The sequence below is a fragment of the Myotis lucifugus genome, unplaced genomic scaffold (genome assembly GCF_000147115.1).
Source record: "Myotis lucifugus unplaced genomic scaffold, Myoluc2.0 scaffold_32, whole genome shotgun sequence".
NCBI lineage: Eukaryota > Metazoa > Chordata > Mammalia > Chiroptera > Vespertilionidae > Myotis > Myotis lucifugus.
The window spans coordinates 1,178,549-1,200,425 of record NW_005871080.1 but is presented as its reverse complement, the minus strand read 5'-3'; the positions used below and the strand labels follow the sequence as shown (position 1 = coordinate 1,200,425).

The 21,877-nt window shown below is 34.8% G+C and overlaps 1 protein-coding gene across 5 annotated transcripts in view; it reads right to left on the bottom strand.

Annotated features, from left to right (window-relative positions):
• ORC4 (origin recognition complex subunit 4) overlaps nucleotides 1-21,877 on the bottom strand; it is a 65,558-nt gene that overhangs the window by 19,650 nt on the left and 24,031 nt on the right. For 2 of the 5 annotated variants that reach the window (XM_023752423.1, XM_023752426.1), the window contains exons 1-7: nucleotides 16,266-16,339; nucleotides 12,539-12,597; nucleotides 12,079-12,445; nucleotides 10,886-10,962; nucleotides 10,248-10,338; nucleotides 3,051-3,126; nucleotides 2,534-2,619 (exon numbers count right to left, since the gene is read on the bottom strand). In XM_023752423.1, the coding sequence (XP_023608191.1) occupies nucleotides 2,534-2,619; nucleotides 3,051-3,126; nucleotides 10,248-10,338; nucleotides 10,886-10,962; nucleotides 12,079-12,399 (651 nt within the window). In that variant the 5' untranslated portion in view covers nucleotides 12,400-12,445; nucleotides 12,539-12,597; nucleotides 16,266-16,339. Of the gene's footprint in view, nucleotides 1-2,533; nucleotides 2,620-3,050; nucleotides 3,127-10,247; nucleotides 10,339-10,885; nucleotides 10,963-12,078; nucleotides 12,446-12,538; nucleotides 12,598-16,265; nucleotides 16,340-21,877 lie in introns of those variants that run through there. The other 3 variants (XM_023752425.1, XM_014454158.2, XM_023752424.1) reach the window with 2 other exon arrangements.

Genomic DNA, 21,877 nt, shown 5'->3' with positions numbered 1-21,877 from the left:
GGACACTTAGCATATTAGGCTTTATTATATAGGATCAGAGTCATTGGCCAGATTCTCAGTTGAATATATCTATGCTTACAATCTAAAACTTAAATATAAAAGCAGAGATGGCATAGCTCTGAAAGTGACATTACTACATAGTGTTCAAAATTTTATATTTTCTTGATAAAATACATAAAACTGTTAATGTTATTTAAAGGGAGTTTTTTTTTATCCTCATCTGAGGATATGTACATTGATTTTAGATTTTTAGATAGAAACAGTGATGTGAGAGAGACACATTGATGTGAGAAACATTGATCACTTGTCTCTTGTACTCGCCCCACAAACTTTTTGGCTTACGGGATGACGCGCCAACCAACAGACCCACCAGGTTGGGGCTATTAAGAGTTGCTATATTATAAATATAGTCAGAGAATTAGAAATCCATTGCACTTTGTATCGTCAAAAACATCAGGCTCTTGAAAGTCACAAATTAATTTCTACCACTAAAAAATGAATTTAAATGAGATCCAAAAGTAAAAGGGAGAAGAAATTTGCCTCAAATATTAGATACTATAATAGTGAATCTCTATTCAAGAGCATATTACACAATATGTACTATCATATCAAATTTGGCTAACTAAACCACAACTAAAACATTTTTACATACAACTTAAATATTCCAGATAAAAATTTAGAGTTGCAAATGTATTATCCAGATGTTACAGCTTGTGGATAAAGGCCCTATTAAAATATTTTTTCATTAAAATCATTACTATATTTCAGATTTTTTAATTTAAAGAAATAGCCAACTTTAAATTTGAGATGTAGAAGAGAGAGGAAACACATTTATTTGTTTCCTAATGAGAGAACTGATATAAAATAGCGTAAGTTTTTAAGAGTTTCCATATATTTTGTGATGATTGCAAACTGCCACGTCAACACTATTCCAAGGTAAGCAGGACTAGAGGTAGTTACCATAACATAAACAAAGGCTCAGAGACAATTTGTTAGGAAATCAGTGGTCAATGTTACTCAAAGGTTGCTTCTCTTCCGGATATTTTTTAAAAGAATGTTGTACATGACATTAGATATACACCTGTACAAATACATATGTACATATTATACATACATTAAATATATACCTATACAATACATATGTACATATATGTACTTATATAAATATACATGTATATATATACGTATAAGAATATACAAATTTGCTGTAAGGATATCAGAACAGAAAAGCTCTGGATTGAGATAAGTGACTCAGGTTCTTAATGCCCAGCCTTTGTTATTTTACGACTTTAGGCAAGCTTTTTATGCTCTCTGAGCCTCAGATGACTGACTAATGAATACAATGTAGAAGTTAAATTAATAATATCTCTATGTGATAATTATGGTACCAAAAGTGATGACTAGGATGATAAACAACGATGCCTTTTTATTATTTCGTATGAATCCAATATGCAAGTTGGAAACACCAATCTTACATCAACAGGAAACTAAAAGCAAAACAGGGCCTCTATAACAGTAAGTCTCCTTGACCAAGTAGCAGACTATTTTCAACATTAAATTCTAACAGAAGATAGAACATTAATAGAAGGGGCATTCTGAACTTCCACTTCAGAGACCTGCAGACAGTGAAAGGGTAACATGTGATTGGGATCAAGATTTTACAGATAATTACAAAAGAATGAATCACTACATGCCAGGAGGCTTTCACAACCATGGCTGTGAAGCTGCATCGGAGAGTGACAGCACTGCATGATTACCAGAGACCAGAAAATGAACTTGGAACATATATAACCCACTTCAAATGCATAGGTAGTATGAGGATAAGTCATTTCATCATGAAAATTAAAGAAGTTGAAAATTAAGTTAATCATTCTTCCCTTGAGCCCTATAAATCAAGTGATAGGCAAAAAAATTTTCAAGTTTCAAAACATTTCTAATCAGTTTCTTTTAAGTTATGACATTCATTGTCCTAGATTCCAAGCTATTACAATAATGAGATATGGGCAAGTATCTGAAAACATTTAAATAGTACGAGATAACTGGCATATGTATAGTGTATTACCATCAAGTATCTTTTCTTAAAACATAAATTATGTTTAATGCTTTCTTTTGTCTGCCAAATAAATTAGTGCAGTAAGTTTAAGATAATGCCTATTTAACAGAGGAGGACCTGAAATTCAGGGGGATTCATTAATCATTCTCACCAGGCTGTAAAGCAAGACTAAAATCCACCTTTTCTGTAGTGTAAAATTCAGCACATTTTCCACCACTCCCATGATACCCAAGTCTCAGACGACTAGAAATAGACTGCTAGAGTATAGTATTTTTAAAAACATTAATTTATCTCCAAAGACAGAGAATCAGAATATTTATCTTACAAATAAAGAAACAAACTCAGTATCTACGTAAACCTGGTTTTGATAAATAAATGCACCCTAGTACTTAATACATTTTTATTACAAAAATATAAAGCTATAACAATACAGACTTTATTTTGATGACTATTTAATAAAAGAATAGAAGTTATACGTACAAAAACTTTATCTCCAACTACGTTTTCCAGATTTAACTGCCTTGTGATTTCCTTTAGAGCTATTTTATCATTGATCTGCAGCAGTCCTAAAACAAAGCCCATTTAAAAGCATTTAATTAAAATGAAATATGTATTTGAGGTTATTTTCCAATCAAATAATTTTTAATGATTTTTAAATTTAACTAGAAAGAAAAAAGTCACAGACTGTGAGTTTATATTTCATATTACAACTGAGTAATGAAGACATCTAGTAGAATCAAAGAACAATCTTCTCTGGAGTTAGGGTTATTGAAAAAAACACACAACAAAACCGAAAGTCTTTATGTGCATCCTTTATTTATTGTTTTAGTTTCTAAAAATATTGTTTATGGTGTGCTAAGAGTTATTAGACATAAATCTAGTTTTAAAAATATAATCATGAATCTAAATTTAAAACATACAAGTGGATTTAGTTTCATAATATAAAAAGCGCACATGATTTATATTAGTTCCAGTGGCAAAATAATGACACACTTACCATTTAGGTGAACTTGTAATACATTTTCACTCACGTCTTCTACCTCCATTAATTCTTTCAAAGCATGGTTTATTAGCTAAACAATATTAAAAAGTTTACAAAATAGTTAATGATAGCTAAAAGTTAATAAGCCCTTATTTTTTAAACTATGAATAGTGGAAATGATATAAACAGATTGCCACTTTAAATTAACAAATACAATTGCAGATTCTTTAGTTCCCTCTGTTAGTTGCTAGGTATACAGAGAAAGTCCTTATTACAGAAACTTAGTGCTTACAATGAAAAAATTATTCCTACTACTAATATATTTATAATAACTAGAGGCCCAGTACTTGGATTCGTGCACCAGTGGGGTCCCTCAGCCTGGTCTGCGCCCTCTCACAATCCAGGGCCCTCGGGGGATGTCGGAGAGCTGGTTTTAGCCCGATCCCCGCAGGCCAGGCTGAGGGACCCCACCGGTACATGAATCCATGCACTGGGCCTCTAGTATGCATATAAGATCTTTGGTTAATCTCTTCCCTTACTCCCCCCTTCCCTCTGAGATTCATCAGTCTGTTCTATGTTTCCATGCCTGTGGTTTCCACAACTGCGTTGAACGTCTGCCCTCTGGTGGTCAGAGCACATCATAGCTACTGGCTGGTCAGCTGGTTGCTTAGGTTTTTACATATATAGATTACTACTAAAATATGCACAGAAATTATTATACTACCTTAAACTGTTCAGTTATAAAGCTGCACATTTTTATAATTACAGGTTTCTAATCCACATACTTACATTTTATTATACTTTTTAAATTGTGACATCTTACCACTCACAGCATATAGAAAAAAATTAATTAAGATGGCATCAAAATTTAGTGAGAACAAAAGGAATTATTCAAAAAAGTCACTGGGATGACTGGTAAACTATTTTGAAAAACAAAATACTATTTGTTTTTACAATAGCCTATCCTCTATCTGTCACTATAGCATCTTTGTGCAATAGGAAGAAACAAATACCCTCATTTTAAATTACTAGGTTGCACAACAGGATATCCAACATAACAGCTATTCCTTATTTATCTGTACCGTTTTTAAAGCAGATGGAATTCTACCTCAGAACAAAGGCAGTCCAGGTCCTCTTTACAAGGGACAATATGGAAATATCAATTGTTATATGCATTAAGGCCTGGTTGAGATGTGAAATTCTTTATGAAGAACTGTCAGAAGAAGAGGTGGTGCTTCTCTGCCTTTGGGTCAAGTCTTTCCATACTACAAGAGTTTGTCCCCAGAGGACATAAACTTGGGCTCTCAAAATATGACTTTCGCCATATTTTTTTAGTAATCTGCTATGTTCTTGCCCCCACCTTTTGATATTTTATTTATATACCATTTATATATCTCAAGCTCTGATTTAATGATTTAAATTATTTTATGTCTGCTGAATTGTTGAAAAGCATTTCAATTTCTTGACCAAATGAAATAAGGTTAATAATAGTACCTTCATTCTACATATGCATAGAGAGAGTTATAACAGGTTTATAGGACACTCTTTCCAGATTTTACTTTAGGCATTAAGCTGTCATGATTTGCCTAGATCAACTCACAGCCTTTTTAATGGGGTGAGTGTGTTCTAAAACAATAATTTAAATGTATTAGCAAGTATGTCTTCATATAATTTTTGTTCCAATCTGAATACTGCTAAAATTTAGTATGTAATTAGCTAGATAACCAATTGTATAATTTCAGTCAGTTTTCTCATGGATATAATGTCACCTTTTCAAATATTTTAAACTATATAATATATTAAAAAGCTAGTTGGTTATTAATGTTACACCAACCAGCATAACCAATATGGCTACCCTGTTTCCACATTTTTTGTACCTGAAAACTAATTTTACAAATCTACTAGGAGAGTTTGCTTAGATCTGCCAGCATCTAGGGATTTTTATGCTTACTAAAATTACTATTTCTAAATACTTTAATAAACACAACATTCAGCAATATGCAAGTAGAAGAAACATCAATCAGAAGAAACATCCTATTTAACCATCTATTAAGTTTCTGTTTACAGTAATTTATTTTTATAAAAAAGAGTATTTTCCAGGGTCCAATCTGTCATTTGGATCGAAATGTTTGAAGTACAACAAGCCACATTATCTATGATATTTATCAATCAACTGTATATTATTTTTCCCACCACCCAGAGTCAAATTATCTTCCTTCACCATCTATTAGGCCCCCTTAACCACCACTCTCTAACCCCTTAATCAAATGCAGATTTCAAATTTTTATATTTCAGACAGGCAAAGCATAATGTTATTAAATATGCTGGAATCTTATTTTTAAATTTTAATTTACATAATTAATTAATGAGAGTTCTTGTCTAAGAATAACCTATTTTATATCTTAGGATAGTCCCAAGCAAAGCAAATTACAAAAGTGACACAGATAAACAATGATCCTCAGCTCTTTGACCTCTCAATATTGGAGTGCAGCAAGCATAAATTAAATTATACCAAAATACAATACCAAGTAAGGGATTCTTCCATATTCCAGTGAAGTCACATTAAATAAATGACTTCAGAGTACCAGAAGAGGGCTCTAGTTTAAGAAATAACAACAACTGGATAAACTGTCATTATGCCAAGAATAGTCTATCCATTTTATTAACTGATAAATACTATGCTGTAATGGCCATGTCCTTCTTTAAACCCGAGTAAGCAGAAAAAGTTGACATAGGAATTCATTAAAAAAAAAAGATGTAACATGAAAGAAAAGGAAAGGCAGGTTGACGATAAAGATTAATTAGTACTGAAAACATATATAGAAAAAAATGTTTCAAGCTATTTAAGCCAGACCCAGATAAACACAAAACAGCAGACTCAGAAGTTTCAGGACAAGGAGCTAGACAAAAGTTTAATAACTGAATAATTCTAAGAAAGGACAAAAAGAATGAAACAGAAGAAATATCAAAAATTAAATTATTATTTAGTGAAGACCTAATTCATATTAAGAAAGTTTGTATAATATCAGTTAATTTTATGATCAATACTTAAACAGAGCCTGTGAATAACTAATGCAATGAGACAAAAAAAGGATATAAAAGGCATGGATAGAAATAGACAAGAAATAAAACTTTTTTGTTTGCAGATGACATGACTGTTTATGTAGAAAATCCCAAAGAATCGATAAATTCCTGGAATTGATAATCAATTATAGCAAGGTTGGAAGATACAAGTAATACACACATGGCATTTGTTTCACCACATATCAGCAATGAACCCTTGGAACATGAAATTAAAAACATAATACTATTCACACTAACACTAAAACATTTAAATGCTTAGATATAAATCTAACAAAATATGTATAAATTCTGCATGAGGAAAACCACAAATTCTGGTGAAAGACATACATACATACATACATACATAAATAAATGGAAAAAATATTCCATGTTCATGAATGTGAAGATTCAATATAGTTAAACCAAATCATCTCAATGTGATATACAGATTCAACACAAAATCCCACAATTGAACACAAAAGTTCCCAGTATTTTGTAGTTAATTGATTCTGAAGTTAATATGGAAATGCAAAGTACCCAGGATAGCCAAAACAATATTGAAGAAGCAAAAAATTGAAAGACTGACACTATGGAACTTCAAGGCTAACTATAAAGCTACAGTAATCAAGACAGCGTGATGCCAGTGCAAGAACAAACAGATAACGGAAACAAAATAGAGAGCCCAGAAAAAGAACATACAAATACAGTCAACTGATCTTTCATAAAGAGATAAAGGTAATCCAATAAAGAAAAGATAGTCTTTTCAATAAATGGTGTTAGAATTGGATATTCATATGCAAAAAAAAAAAATGAATCTAGACACTGACTTTACACTTTTCACAAACATTAACTTGTAATGAATCACAGATGTAAATGTAAATGCAAAGAACTATAAAACTTCTAGAAAATAAAATAGGAGAGAACCTAGAGAGCCTGAGTTTTGGTGATGGAGTTTTAGATGCAACACCAAAATCACAATCCATGAAAAAAATAGCTGACAAGTTGGACTTCTTTTAAATTAAAAACTTCCCTTCCAAAATCATTGTTAATAGAATTCAAAGGGTAAAGGACAGATTGGGAGAAAATATTTGCAAAACATATATCTGATATATCCAAAATACACAAATGACTCTTAAAACATCAATAAGAACCCAATTTAAAATGATCATAAAGTATCTCACCAAAGATATACAGATAAAAGATAAGCACATTGCCCTAACTGGTTTGGCTCAGTGGATAGAGCGGGTCCCAGGTTCTGAAGGGTCCCAGGTTCGATTCCGGTCAAGGGCATGTATCTTGGTTGCGGACACATCCCCTGTAGGAGGTATGCAGGAGGCAGCTGATCGATGTTTCTCTCCCATTGATGTTTCTAACTCTCTATCCCTCTCCCTTCCTCTCTGTAAAAAATCAATAAAATATATTTTTAAAAAAAGATAAGCACATTAAAAGATGCTCAATATCATACACCAATAAAGAACTATAACAAGAAAAGCAATGAGATAGCACTGTGTATCTACTGGAATGGCTAAAATTTTAAAAACTGACAATACCAAATGCTTGTGAAGACACATAGCAGAAGAAACTCTCATTCAATGCTAGTAAGAAGCAAAATGGTATAACTATTTTGGAAGACAGTTTGTCAACTTCTCACAAAGCTAAACATAGTATTACCATATGATGCAACAATTGGTGCTCCTAAGTATTTACCCAATTAAGTTGCAGACTTACATTCACATAAAATCTTGTACACAAGTGTTTAGAATAACTTTATTCAAATTGCTAAAAATCAGAACCAAACAAGATGTCCTTCAATAGGTAAATAAACAGTGGTACATTTATGTAATGGAATATTATTCAGCAATTAAAAGAAATGACCTGCCAAGCCATGAAATATCATGGAGGAACCTTAAATGCTTATTGTTAAGTGCAAGAAGACAATATGAAAAGGTTCTATACTGTATGATCCCAACTATATGACATTCTGAAAAAGACAAAAGTATGGAAACAGTGAAACATCAGTCATTGAGAGGGGTTGGGGGTGAGAGAATAAATACAGGGGATTTTTTAGAATGGTGAAGTTATTTTGTATGACACTTAAATGGTGGATATATTACATTATGTATTTGTTAAAACCCATTACATTGTACAACACAAAGAGTGAACCTTAATGTAAACTATGGACTTTAATGATAATGTATCAATATCAATTCATTGATTATAATGTACCATGCTAAGTCAAGGTGTTAACAGTAGGGGAAATTGTGTGTATGGGGTAGGAGTAGGGGAGAATAATATGGGAACTTTGTAGTATCTGCTTAATTTTTCTGGTAAAAAATATATATATTTTTTAGCCCATTTTCTAATGAAATGGGCTATAGTTAAAATTTGTATTTAGTTATACATTTTTATAAGTGTTTAGCTCTATTTCTGAACTTTCCCCATGCCTATAGAGACAAACTTCCAAGGTGAAGTTCAGAACAAATTCAATCAGCCACTCAAGTTATACTTTTAGGCTTGACATTGATGTACAAATTACTGATATTCAACTTTCCTGTTGTAGTGCCATTTAGTTTCAAGATGCACAGTTTATGATGGGATAGACCTAATGCACTGACTTCCTAAATCTCATTTTCTTCTGTATTGATATGAGTATTATATGAGTATTACTATGAAGCTTCTTGAAAATTAAAGTTTTATCTAAAAATGTTCTTCAAACATTACTATAATGATGTGTCTTCCAGATCCTATCTAATAAAGATGAAATATGCTAATTGACCCTCACACCATTGCAAAGATGCTAATTGACTGCCCTGCCCTCGAAGATGGTGGCACCCACAGCCAACAGATGTCCCCCAATCCCCTCAGCCCCCCAGCCTCCAGATTCCCCCAGTCCCCTCAACCCCCCAGCCGCCCAGGGTTGGCCCGAGGTGCAGGCAAGCCTCGGATGGCAGCTGCCCAGAGGCCCAGGGCTGCCCAAGGCTCAGGTAACCAGGGCCGGCTGAGGCTTGCGCTGCTGGCAGTGGCAGCAGCAGAGGTGTGATGGGGCATCACCTTCCCCTGATCACCGGGTCGCCTCCCACCCCTGAGGGCTCCTGGACTGTGATAGGGGGCAGGCCGGGCTGAGGGACCCCCATCCAGTGCATGAAAATTCTAGTATAATAATAAAAATGGGGGGAGCAGGGAGAGGATCTTTTATAGGAGAAAAGATCTAAATTCACAATAAGAGGATTTGAAGAATATAAATTTTATGATCAATATTTAGATATAACTTGTGAAATTTTAACATTGCTAATATAAAGAAACTCTACAAGCAACCAGATAGGGGAAATCACATGAACTAAAAACAAGTTAGCTGTGGTGGTTGTCAGTGACAGTTGCCTAGTACTTCTGATTAACCTTTCTTCTAGGCACCACTTCCTTCCATAGATCTATATTCCCAATTTATATCTTTCAAACAATACTGGTAATGGAGAACAGTAAAATCCAAAAGTACTAATTTCCATTTCTTAGAGAACACTGTTTAAATAGATTTTACACAGCCCACCTATTTAAAATTAAATAGTTTGGTAATACTTTCAGTGTGACAGACATAATTGGTTTCATATTCTGTATAAAGAATGTGAAAAGAGAAAATGAGACGACTAAGCAAATATGATTACGAGGGAAAGTAGAAGACAAATCTAGAAAATGTGAATGGACATATGAAAAAATTGTTTATGTTAGGGTTAAACAATAAAATAACGAGAAAAAAAAGAATGCATTGGTGACAGTTACCTAATCCACAAATAGAGACAAAACCTATCTTACTAGGTTAGTGTAAACAATAAATGATAAAGCAAAGATAAAAGGCACAAGGTACATGTCCAATAAATGCTAGTTTGCTTTTTCCACTGGGAATCACTAATTCTTCAAGGACAGAAGATCATGATTAAACAAACATCAACTGAAACTTGTCACTGTGGGGAAAAACAAGGCAAAAAAGATAGCTCAACTCAAACATATCGCCCCAACTTTATAAGGATTTTCATGTTTTCAATGATTTAAGGAAAAAAAGCAAAATGTTAACAAAATAATGAAATACATTTCAGCGTTGTCTACAGGAATAGTCACAAGCCTACCAAAGCAAACACCAGAAATAAATAGCTTTACCATGGTCTTTCCTGATCCTCGGGGTCCAATAATGAGAACAGAGTTACTTTCTCCATGGATAGCAGTTCTTTTTAGCAGCTCAATTAAGTGTCTGAAATTATATAAACAGGCCCAAATTTAAAAAGCTAGAATAATTGTTAGGTATTATTTTTTAAAGCTAAATTTGAATATGCATAGAAAACAGGTATTCCTTTTTTCTTTCCCTCTGGGCACTTGACTTATACTCTATATAGTCCTACACAGAAACAGATTGTTGGCTAATACTGATTCTCTGGAAACCACAAGAAGAAATCAAGTCTGAAATATCTTGGTCTTTATGCTAGTATGGGGTAAGTGACAACAGTGGCAGCTCTTAGGCCCTTTCACTTTACAACTGGCTGCCAAGTCTTAGGTATAAGAAGAGCAAAATTATCTCTACAATACCAGATAACAAAAACAACGTAAGACTAAAAGTTAAAGGCTTTCTTATTATGGAAATACTTATATCTCTCTTGCTTCATGATACTCAATGTTTCTATACCCAAAGCAAAAGGTTCATTAGCAATGCTTAAGATAAAATTTGTATATGGTAATATCTGCAAAACCTACAGGGCATCTGTAAGTATACTCATAACATACAAGGGAATAGCCAAACTTACTTATATTGTACTTGTAGTCCAAATAGGTTACTATGTGAACTCTGATAACAAAATCTTTCACGTAAAATTCTTTGTACCTGATGAAAATAAAGTATAAAAAAATATTATACATGCAATCAAAATAAATGAGAATATACACTTATAGGAGTCAGAATTAGGTATTAATGAATCAATTCAACCCTCCCTAAATAACTTTTCTTCAAGAGCTCTGGCACCATTTTCATGAGTTATAAATTCAATAGTTCTTTTTATCTTAAATCCCAGAGAAAAGATGAGAATTTAGTTGTGTAGGTTTCAACAAGAGAGAATTACTTACTTTAGTTACATCAGAATTTGAGGACTGTTTTAATGCATGTGAATGAATGTATACTTTACCGAGAATAACATGTCAGCTAAAAAACTGACAGGTGATAATCTAATAATGTAACCTAATCTCATAATACTCATATATCACTCCTCTATCTCTAGAGACCAACACATTTAAATTGCCTTAGCTCAAGCCCTACCAATCTATACCTGCCATAAAGGTCAGTATTCTGAGAGAATTAAAGAAGTTTAAAAGTCCCTGTAGTTATTTAGTACTTATTAGATGCAGAGCACAAGATTACTAAAAGAGCATGACCCATGCCTAAAAAAAAAAAATTGCAGATATACTGTGCAGAAATGACACATTCAAGAACCTGCATAAAAGTATTAACAGCATATAAGAAAATGCTCAATTATATGGAAGAAATCACATTCATGTAGGCTATAAAATAAAAAAAATCATTGAAATAAAGAAAAAAATTCTTATAAAGAGCTAAATTTTGAGGTCATCATAAAATAAAGGGCACAGCCTTGGTTGTAAAAAATGTCAGAAAATCTAGCACATTTTTAAGAACATAGGCTATTGCCCTAGCTGGCTTGGCTCAGTGGATAGAGCATCAGCCTGCACACTGAAAGGTCTTGGGTTCGATTCTGGTCAAGGGCACATGCCTGGGTTGCGGGCTCAGTCCCCAGTGGGGGGGGGGGGTGGTGCAGGAGGCAGTCAATCAATGAATGATTCTCTATCATCATTGATGTTTCTATCTCTCTCTCCTTCTCCCTTCCTCTCTGAAATCAATACGAATATATTTAAAAATTAGCTGTACCCAGCCACGTGTTGCTGTGGCTCAGTCTGGTTAAATGGAAAAGAAAGAAAAGAGAAAGCGCACATTTTGACGCGGATCTGCTGTTTCTCGTTGACGTCTTTCAGCCACTCTCAGCCTGTCGCGTTCATTCTGTTGAGAACGAAGCAGATCTGAAATTGCAGAACGCGATCTCTGTGCTCGCCGTGCTTGCCGTGCTCGCCACCGTGCATACTCAAGTCTGGCTGCACGTTGCTCTGCTGCTTCCTCCGCACGTTTTTGAGCCATTCTTTGTCTGTTTCGCTCGTTCGCTGATGCCCGTTCTTCCTCAGTTTGATTTGCAATTACTCGTCGCACTGCTTCTGCTCCGCGAGTACGACGACCTAAGTTTGATCTTCTGCGAGGCATTATTTTGATGAACTAAAGCAGATCGATTGCACTGAGAAAGAAAGTTCTAACAAAAACATATAAAATTGCAAAACATTAAGAAAGGAAAAAACACAAACTAAAAAACAAAGAAAAAACAAAAAAAATAAAAAATACTAACGAAATATTTCAATTCAAACGCAGATCAATCGACACAGCTCAATTCCATCGCCAATTGCACTGAAAAATAAGAAAAACAGTTAAAAAATCGAAATGAAAAACAATGAAAAAATAAAAAAAATAAACTATACTCATGAAATGAACGCTGTGGTAAATGACACAGCTCAATTCCAATGCAATGTCACACGGAATAATTAAATCAAAATGAAAATAAATCGAAATCTATGAAAATTCAATTTAACAATGCAATCGGAAACATTGAAATAGAATCGTGAAATTGGAAATCGTAAATGGATCGTAAATCAGAAACATTGAAATGGAATCGTAAAATATTTAGTATAGCTTGTGTTGCTTTTACATCCAACATATGGTGCTGTTTTTTAAAAAAAGCATGTTTTTACCTGTCACAGGTGTGACATCTATATCTTCTATATAAATAAAAATGTAAATGTTCGTTTGTTCAAAATCTCAAATCTCCGAAAGTTCTTCACCGATTGCTTTGAAATTTTGACACAACGTTGCATTCGAATACGCGTGTTTTTATATACCTATTATATAGATGTCACACCTGTGACAGGTAAAAACATGCTTTTTTTTGAAAAATAGCGCCATCTGTTGGACGTAAAAGCAACACAAGCTATACTAAATATTTTACGATTCCATTTCAATGCTTCTGATTTACGATCCATTTACGATTTCCAAATTTCCAATTTTACGATTCCATTTCAATGTTTCCAATTGCATTGTTAAATTGAATTTACATAGATTTCGATTTATTTTCATTTTGATTTAATTATTCCGTGTGACATTGCGTTGGAATTGAGCTGTGTCGTTTACCACAGCGTTCATTTCGTGAGTATAGTTTATTTTTTTTCATTTCGATTTTTTAACTGTTTTTCTTATTTTTCAGTGCAATTGGCGATGGAATTGAGCTGTGTTGATTGATCTGCGTTTGAATTGAAATATTTCGTTAGTATTTTTTATTTTTTTTGTTTTTTCTTTGTTTTTTAGTTTGTGTTTTTTCCTTTCTTAATGTTTTGCAATTTTATATGTTTTTGTTAGAACTTTCTTCTTTCTCAGTGCAATCGATCTGCTTTAGTTCATCAAAATAATGCCTCGCAGAAGATCAAACTTAGGTCGTCGTACTCGCGGAGCAGAAGCAGTGCGACGAGTAATTGCAAATCAAACTGAGGAAGAACGGGCATCAGCGAACGAGCGAAACAGACAAAGAATGGCTCAAAAACGTGCGGAGGAAGCAGCAGAGCAACGTGCAGCCAGACTTGAGTATGCACGGTGGCGAGCATGGCGATCGCGTTCTGCAGCTTCAGATCTGCTTCGTTCTCAACAGAATGAACGCGACAGGCTGAGAGTGGCTGAAAGACGTCAACGAGAAACAGCAGATCAGTGTCAAAATGTGTGCTTTCTCTTTTCTTTCTTTTCCATTTAACCAGACTGAGCCACAGCAACGCGTGGCCAGATACAGATAGTAATAGGTATATAAAAACACACGCATATTCGAATGTAACGTTGTGTCAAAATTTCAAAGCAATCGGTGAAGAACTTTCGGAGATTTAAGATTTTGAACAAACAAACATTTACATTTTTATTTATATAGAAGAAGATAGATAAAAATAAAAAGAAAAGATGGGCCATTAAAGCCATTTCTTTTCAGGATCTACTGCTAATGCAGAGGTACACCCAGGAACACAAACTTTAGGAAGCTTCAGATTTGGCTCCATCAACAGAAACAAGAAGCCTCCAAGATTATTTATTTTTCCCAAATTGAGAGTGTGGGACTGATCCTTCATGTATCAAAGAGACACATGAGTTCTCTTTACATGCACTAGAGTATAAACAAAGCAAATTATTCACTGGGAATAAAATAAATACTTTTCATTATAGAGGAAGTGAAAAGAATAAGAAAATTGGTGCCAGAAAAGCATTTTAAAGTTAGTCCTTTCTAAATCTTAATTTTAAAAAATTTTTAAAATGGAGACAGTAACACTTTTCAGATTAAATAAGGCAGTTATCTCTAACACAGCATAGGTATTGGACAGGTAATAGCTGATACCTGTAAAACATTTAAATGAGCATATATGGAGACTCAACAAATCATAATGTTTATTCCTCTACCTAGATAATATCACTAGAAATTAAAAGACAAACCTCAGACCTTTTCTTTCTTCATTAGAGTCTATTAGAGAGGGAACAACTATGTATAAAATATGACAGGGATAAAGTGAAGAGAAGCTGTAGTAAGTAGTTGGAGGTTTAAAAATCCCAAAGTGATATCAGGTAGAGGTTACACAAGTGTATGTATGTACAGACATTAATGAAGCTGGCCCTGGTTGGTGTGGCAGGTTCAATCCCTGATTGGGACATGTTTGGAGGGGAGCGGTACACCCGATTGAAGTTTCTCTTTCATGCTGATGTCTCTCTGTCTCTCTCTCTCAAATTAATGAAAAACATATCCTTGGGTCAGGATTTAAAGAAATTAATGAAGCTGTACATGAACTTGTGCCCTTTATGAAGACATGTAAATTATACTTGTTAAAAAAATTTTTTTGGAACAGAATTAAACATTTACCTTCAAAAATAAGAACAAGGTTTTATAAAGGGATGCCAATACCATTTAGTTTTAATTTAAAAAATAATGTAGTTCTGATGATCAAGCCAGGTAAAAAGAAATGTCAGGGTAGAAATACCATGCCCATTCCCTCCTAGATTCCTTAATAGAGATATGTATAGCTATATACTTAGCATTTGAAATACAGTATGCAACTATCTTAAATGTTCATGATAAATATTCTAGGAATATAAGTGAAATTCCTTGATGTGATAAAGGGCATCTACAAAAACCTACAGCTAATATAATGTTCCACAGTTAAAGGCTGAATGCATTTCTCCAATATCAAAAACAAAACAAGATTGTCTCCTCTTGCCACCTTTATTCAATATTGCACTGAACGTTTAGCCAGAGCAATTAGATAAGAAAAAGGAATGAAAGGCATCCAGTTTGAAAAGGAAGGAGTAAAACTATTTCTATTTGTAGATGTCATGACCTAGTATACAGATAATCTTTGGGAATAAACTAATAAACTATTAGAACTAATAAATGAGTTCAGCAAAGTTGCAGTATATAAGATTAATATATAAAAATCAATTGCATTTAGATATATTAGCAATGAACAAATAAAAATAAAACTACTTTATTTATTACAGCTTCAAAAGAAATGAAAAAACCACAGGAATACATTTAGCCAAGGAAGTATACAACTTGGAAGATAATGTTAAACTAAATTGAAATCAGAACCACACTTAGGGCCGAAACCAGTTTGGCTCAGTGGATAGCGTGTCTGCCTGGGGACTGAAAGGTCCCAGGTTCGATTCCGGTCAAAGGCATGTACCTTGGTTGCGGGCACATCCCCAGTGGGAGATGTGCAGGAGGCAGCTGATCGATGTTTCTCTCTCATCGATGTTTCTAACTCTCTCTCTCTCTCCCTTCCTCTCTGTAAAAAATCAATAAAATATATTTAAAAAACAAAAAAAAAGAACCACACTTACGAAGACATGTAAAGTTAGAATCCCAACTACCCAAAGACTTAAAAAGGATAAAATTAAATAGAAGCATATGGCATTCTGCCTCTTAGAATGGGAATAAGATAACTATTTCTCTGAGGACCTTTGCAAAGTAATAGAATTTGAAGTTAATGAAAATATATACTAACCTGTGAAAGGTACTCTGTATGTATTAAATTGTTACTCTTTGATTTACGACTGCTCATTTCTACAAACTGAAGTCCTTAAAAACAAAAAAAAAATATTTAAGCATGAATATAATAAAGACTATTGGCTTAAAGTATTTAAGAATTTACCATTAGAGAATCAAATTAAACACATATTTTAAAACATGAAAAAATGATCGCATTTCTCAAACTTTCAATTCTTAGCTGAACCTATTGCCATTTCTCCCCACATCCATCCCACAGAATCATCTTTCCCAAAGCCTTTGCTTTCTTGATCAGTCTTAGTCATTAGAGAGTAGATAAATAAAATGCCTCTTCTGTAAACATCCATAAATACCTCTATTTCTCTTTATCCATAATCAAACTATATTAAGTAAAACTGTCTATTTAATTGTCAGAGTACCCAAATTGAAGATATTTAAAAATTCCAAGCATTTTGGCAATTATAACTGAAATGAAAAATGTATATTCTACTGAAAAATAACATAAAATTCTCCTTGAGGGCAACATACTCATTGATAAACACCTAGGCTGAAAGATCTCACTTTCTTAGCATTGATTTCCTATAGCAGTACTTTACTAGTCAGGTAATAATAGCTTAAGCAGGGTTTACTTGCTAGTATATAACAGGAACTGTTCCAAGTGCTTTGCATTTATTAAATCATTTAATCCTCAAAATAACACAATAAAATAACTATTACTACAATAACCCTTTAAGATTAGCAACATGAAATAATATCCTCACTCTGGTTCTCTGAAAAGGGTTTAAATGATGACATTTGAAATTATAGAAGACTAGGTTCAAATCCTGAAACAACTGTCCCTTAAATGATAAGGAAGACTAATAATTTAAAAAGCGGAAGAAAGCTTTGGTAATATGCTTTATTTTTTAGAGCTATATTAGCTATTTCACAGTATTTTTGGAATTAAAAAACATACCCCTCCCCCCTATTTTATGGATTACAAATTCACTACTCAGAAAAGCTAAGTAAAATGTCTGAGATTGCAGGGCAGGTATTTAAGCCTTCCTCTTGCATCAGATATGACTGGTAAGGCATTATTAAAAGCAGGCATTTTTCTTCTTTTGGGGATCATCCATGAAAGAAACACATGCACTCTTTTAGTGCCTAACCTGTGCAAATTTTGACTGTAAATAAGTCTTAGTCAAAAGATAGAAGTTCTAACACATCTTGTCTCTCCAAGTAATAGTAAAATCTCTACTCTCTAACAAAGAATAATTTAAAAGCTAATTTTAATTTTACAAATGAAAAGACAAGTTTCAAACTAGAGAAAATATTTATAAGCTATGTATTTAACAAAGAATGTACATATAAAAAATACTCAAAACTCAAAATAGAGAGAAACCAACATGGCGGCATAGGTAGACACCAGAAATTGCTGCCTCGCACAACCACTTCAAAACTACAACTAGGAGCCCTAACCGGTTTGGCTCAGTGGATAGAGCATCGGCCTGCTGACTCAAGGGTCCCAGGTTCAATTCCGGTCAAGGGCATGTACCTTGGTTGCGGGCACATCCCCAGTGGGGAGTGTGCAGGAGGCAGCTGATCGATGTTTCTCTCTCATCGATGTTTCTAACTCTCTATCCCTCTCCCTTCCTCTCTGTAAAAAATCAATAAAATATATTTTAAAAGAAACAACAACAAAAAACAAACTACAACTAGGAGAAACCAAGATGGCGGCATAGGTAAACACCGGAGTTTGCTGCCTCGCACAACCACTTCAAAAATACAACTAAAAGACGGAACGGACATCACCCAGAACCACAGGAGGGCTGGCTGAGTGGAAATTCTACAACTAGAAGGAAAGAGAAAAGCATACCGAGACTCAGAGGAGGTGCGGTGCGGAAGTAAAATACTAAGGTGCGGAGGTGCATGCGGAGAGGGCTGGCGGCTGAGAGCGAGGTTTTCTTTTTCAATCGGGAAGGAGTCTCAGGCTCTGAGCTCCAGTTCCGGGGCGAGTCTCTGGGGACCAAGATTCATACGGGAGAAGCGGGACTGTCTGGCATCGGTTGGAACGTGAGGGAAGCTTTCTCTCCGAGGGGCTTGCAGCAATTGCTGGGACACTGAGAAGCGGGGCCTCTGAAAGCAGGACTGAGAGCAGCCATAACTGCTCACTTCGCCCGCCCTGTTGATCCCCTGGGACCCGCCCCGCCCAAGCCTTGCACGGAGGTGTTTGCTGGATAGCCTCAGGCAGAGGCTAGATTAGCACTTCCCTAGAGCTCCAGGACAGAAGTTCTCCCACTGCAGACACAACTGATTCTCACAGCCAATTGGCCTGGAGGGCAATCCCTCCAGTGTTATCTACAACAATCAAGGCTTAACTACAACAAGACTGTGCACAAAGACCACAAGGGGGAGCACCAAGAGTGTCCTCCTCAGGTAATTGGGGAGGCTGAACCACTGGGCCCCAGAGGACACTTAGCACAGAAAACCACTTTATCAACACAAGGAAGCATAAAAAATGCGGGGACAAAGAAACAGGACACAAATGACAGAAATGGAGGAAAGCAAACTGCTGGATATAGAGTTTAAAACCACACTTTTAAGGTTTTTCAAGAATTTTCTAGAAACCGCCGATAAACTTAGTGAGACACTCAAGAAATCTAGTGAGACCCTCGATGTTGTGATAAAGGACCAACTAGAAATTAAGCATACACTGACTGAAATAAAGAATAATATACAGCCGAAACCGGTTTGGCTCAGTGGATGGAGCGTCGGCCTGCGGACTGAAGGGTCCCAGGTTCGATTCCGGTCAAGGGCATGTACCTGGGTTGTGGGCACATCCCCAGTGGGAGATGTGCAGGAGGCAGCTGATCGATGTTTCTCTCTCATCGATGTTTCTAGCTCTCTATCTCTCTCCCTTCCTCTCTGTAAAAAATCAATAAAATATATTTAAAAAAAAAAAAAAGAATAATATACAGAGATACAACACCAGACTAGAGGATTGCAAGAATCAAGTCAAAGATCTGAAATACGAAGAAGCAAAAATCACCCAAACAGAAAAGCAAAAAGAAAAAAGAATCCAAAAATATGAAGATAGTGTAAGGAGCCTCTGGGACAACTTCAAGCGTACCAACATCAGAATTATAGGGGTGCCAGAAGAAAAGAGAGAGCAATATACTGAAAACCTATTTGAAAAAATATGACAGAAAACTTCCCCTACCTGGTGAAAGAAATAGACTTACAAGTCCAGGAAGTGCAGAGAACCCCAAACAAAAGGAATCCAAAGAGGACCACACCAAGACACATCATAATTAAAATGCCAAGAGCAAAAGACAAAGAGAGAATCTTAAAAGCAGCAAGAGAAAGACAGTCAGTTACCTACAAGGGAGTACCCATACGACTGTCAGCTGATTTCTCAACAGAAACTTGGCAGGCCAGAAGGGAGTGGCAAGAAATATTCAAAGTGATGAATACCAGGAACCTACAACCAAGATTACTTTATCCAGCAAAGCTAACATTCAGAATTGAAGGTCAGATAAAGAGCTTCACAGATAAGGAAAAGCTAAAGGAGTTCATCACCACCAAACCAGTATTATATGAAATGCTGAAAGGTATCGTTTAAGAAGAGGAAGAAGAAGAAGGTACAGATACAAATTATGAACAACAAATACATATCTATCAACAAGTGAATCTAAAAATCAAGTGAATAAATAATCTGATAAACAGAATAAACTGTTGGAGGGATTATAATAAAATCAGGGGCATAGAAAGGGAGTGGACTGACTATTCTGGGGGGGGAGGTGTGCGGGATGCGGGAAGAGACTGGACAAAAATCGTACACCTATGGATGAGGACATTGGGGGGGAGTAAGGGCAGAGGGTGGGGTGGGAACCGGGTGGAGGGGAGCTATGGGGGGCGGGAAGAGGAACAACTGTAATAATCTGAACAATAAAGATTTAATTAAAAAAAAACCTCAAAATAAACAATTTAATTAGAAAAATGAACAAGACATAAATAAACATTTCACCAAAGAGGATAAATGTACGGCAAATAAACATATGAATAGATGTTCCACATCATGAGCCATTAGGAAAGTGTAAATTAAAACCCAATGAGATATTAATACACACCTATTACAACAGCCAAAATAAGAGAAAGACAGACAGAGAGAGAGAGAGAGAGAGAGAGACTAAATGTCAGTGAGCATAAAGAAAAACTGGATTTCTCATACAACTACTGGTGAGAATGTGAAATGGTACAGCTACCCTGCAAAGTTTTCTTCTGGCAGTTTCTTAAAAGTTAAACATACACTCACCATGCTACACAGCAATTGTACTCTTGGGTATTTATCTGAGAAAGGAAAACTCATGTTCAAACAAAAAGTCTATAATACTAATGTCTATAACAAGTTATCTTGTAATACCTCAAAAAACTGGAAATAATACATATGTCCTTCAACAAGCCAGTAGGGTTATAGAAACTGAAATATCCGTACATACAGGAGAATATGGGTGAGAAAAAAACAAAACAATAACTATTGCTATGTGCAGTATTGCTCTCAAGGGCATTATGCTTACTAAGAAAAAAAAAGGCCAATTACATTTTGTACGATTCCATTGATATCACATTCTTAAAACAACAAAACATTTAGAATTAAGAACAGAATTATGGCAGCTAGGAGATAGGGACAGGGTTGAGGAGTGGGTATGACAAGAGGGATTTTCTTATAATGGGACAGTTCTGTATCTTTATTGTGGTAGTAGTCACACAAATCTATACATGGGATCATAGCACAGAGACACAGACACAAAAATGAGTTCAGGTGAAAACTGATAAAGTTGAATAAGGTCTTTAGTCTATTACCAGTGAGTGGTATACCAATGTAAATTTCCTGCTTTGAAATATTATACTAGAGTTACATAAGCTGTCACCCTTAAGAGAAGCTGGATGAAGGATTTACTGGACTCCATGTACTTCTGTGAGTCTATAATGATTTGAAAATTAAAAATTTAAGAAGAGAATTCTAATTTTATGGCTTTTAAAAACTACTTAATGACCAAAATAGTGATTAGTGGTCCAACCAAATCTTTATTATCTGCAAATAGATTAGTAGAGTAAGTTTGGTTGAATTTTTCTTCAAATTATACCAATGGATCTTGGGACTCCTTCTACTTCCTATTGTGCTTTCTATACTATAATTTTATTTACTATTCTAAAATAGTAGAACTAGACATAAAGTGTAAGAGGCGATGAATGTCTATGCAGGACTATGTGATTTCTCATTTTGGTATCAAATATAAACCTAAGTGACTAAAATTTTGGTAGAACCTACTATTACGTATTCATACTATTGCAAGGAGCAGTGAAATGGGTAAGTTTAAGGAATGATTCACCCTGGTATTACTGCTTTAGTTCTACAATTGCTGTATTATCAGTTTCCAGTAGGTCCTTCTCTTTAAATTGTTTTGTTAGAATGATTAAACCTAATAATTAATCTCAGCCTTTCAAGTAACAATTGGTCTATGCTATTGTCTCAAAAATTTCAACTCAAACCACTTCGGTTACTAGTTGTCTCTATCCCACTTTCAGATCACCATTATTTCTTGCCCGGATATCTACAGCTTCTTACTG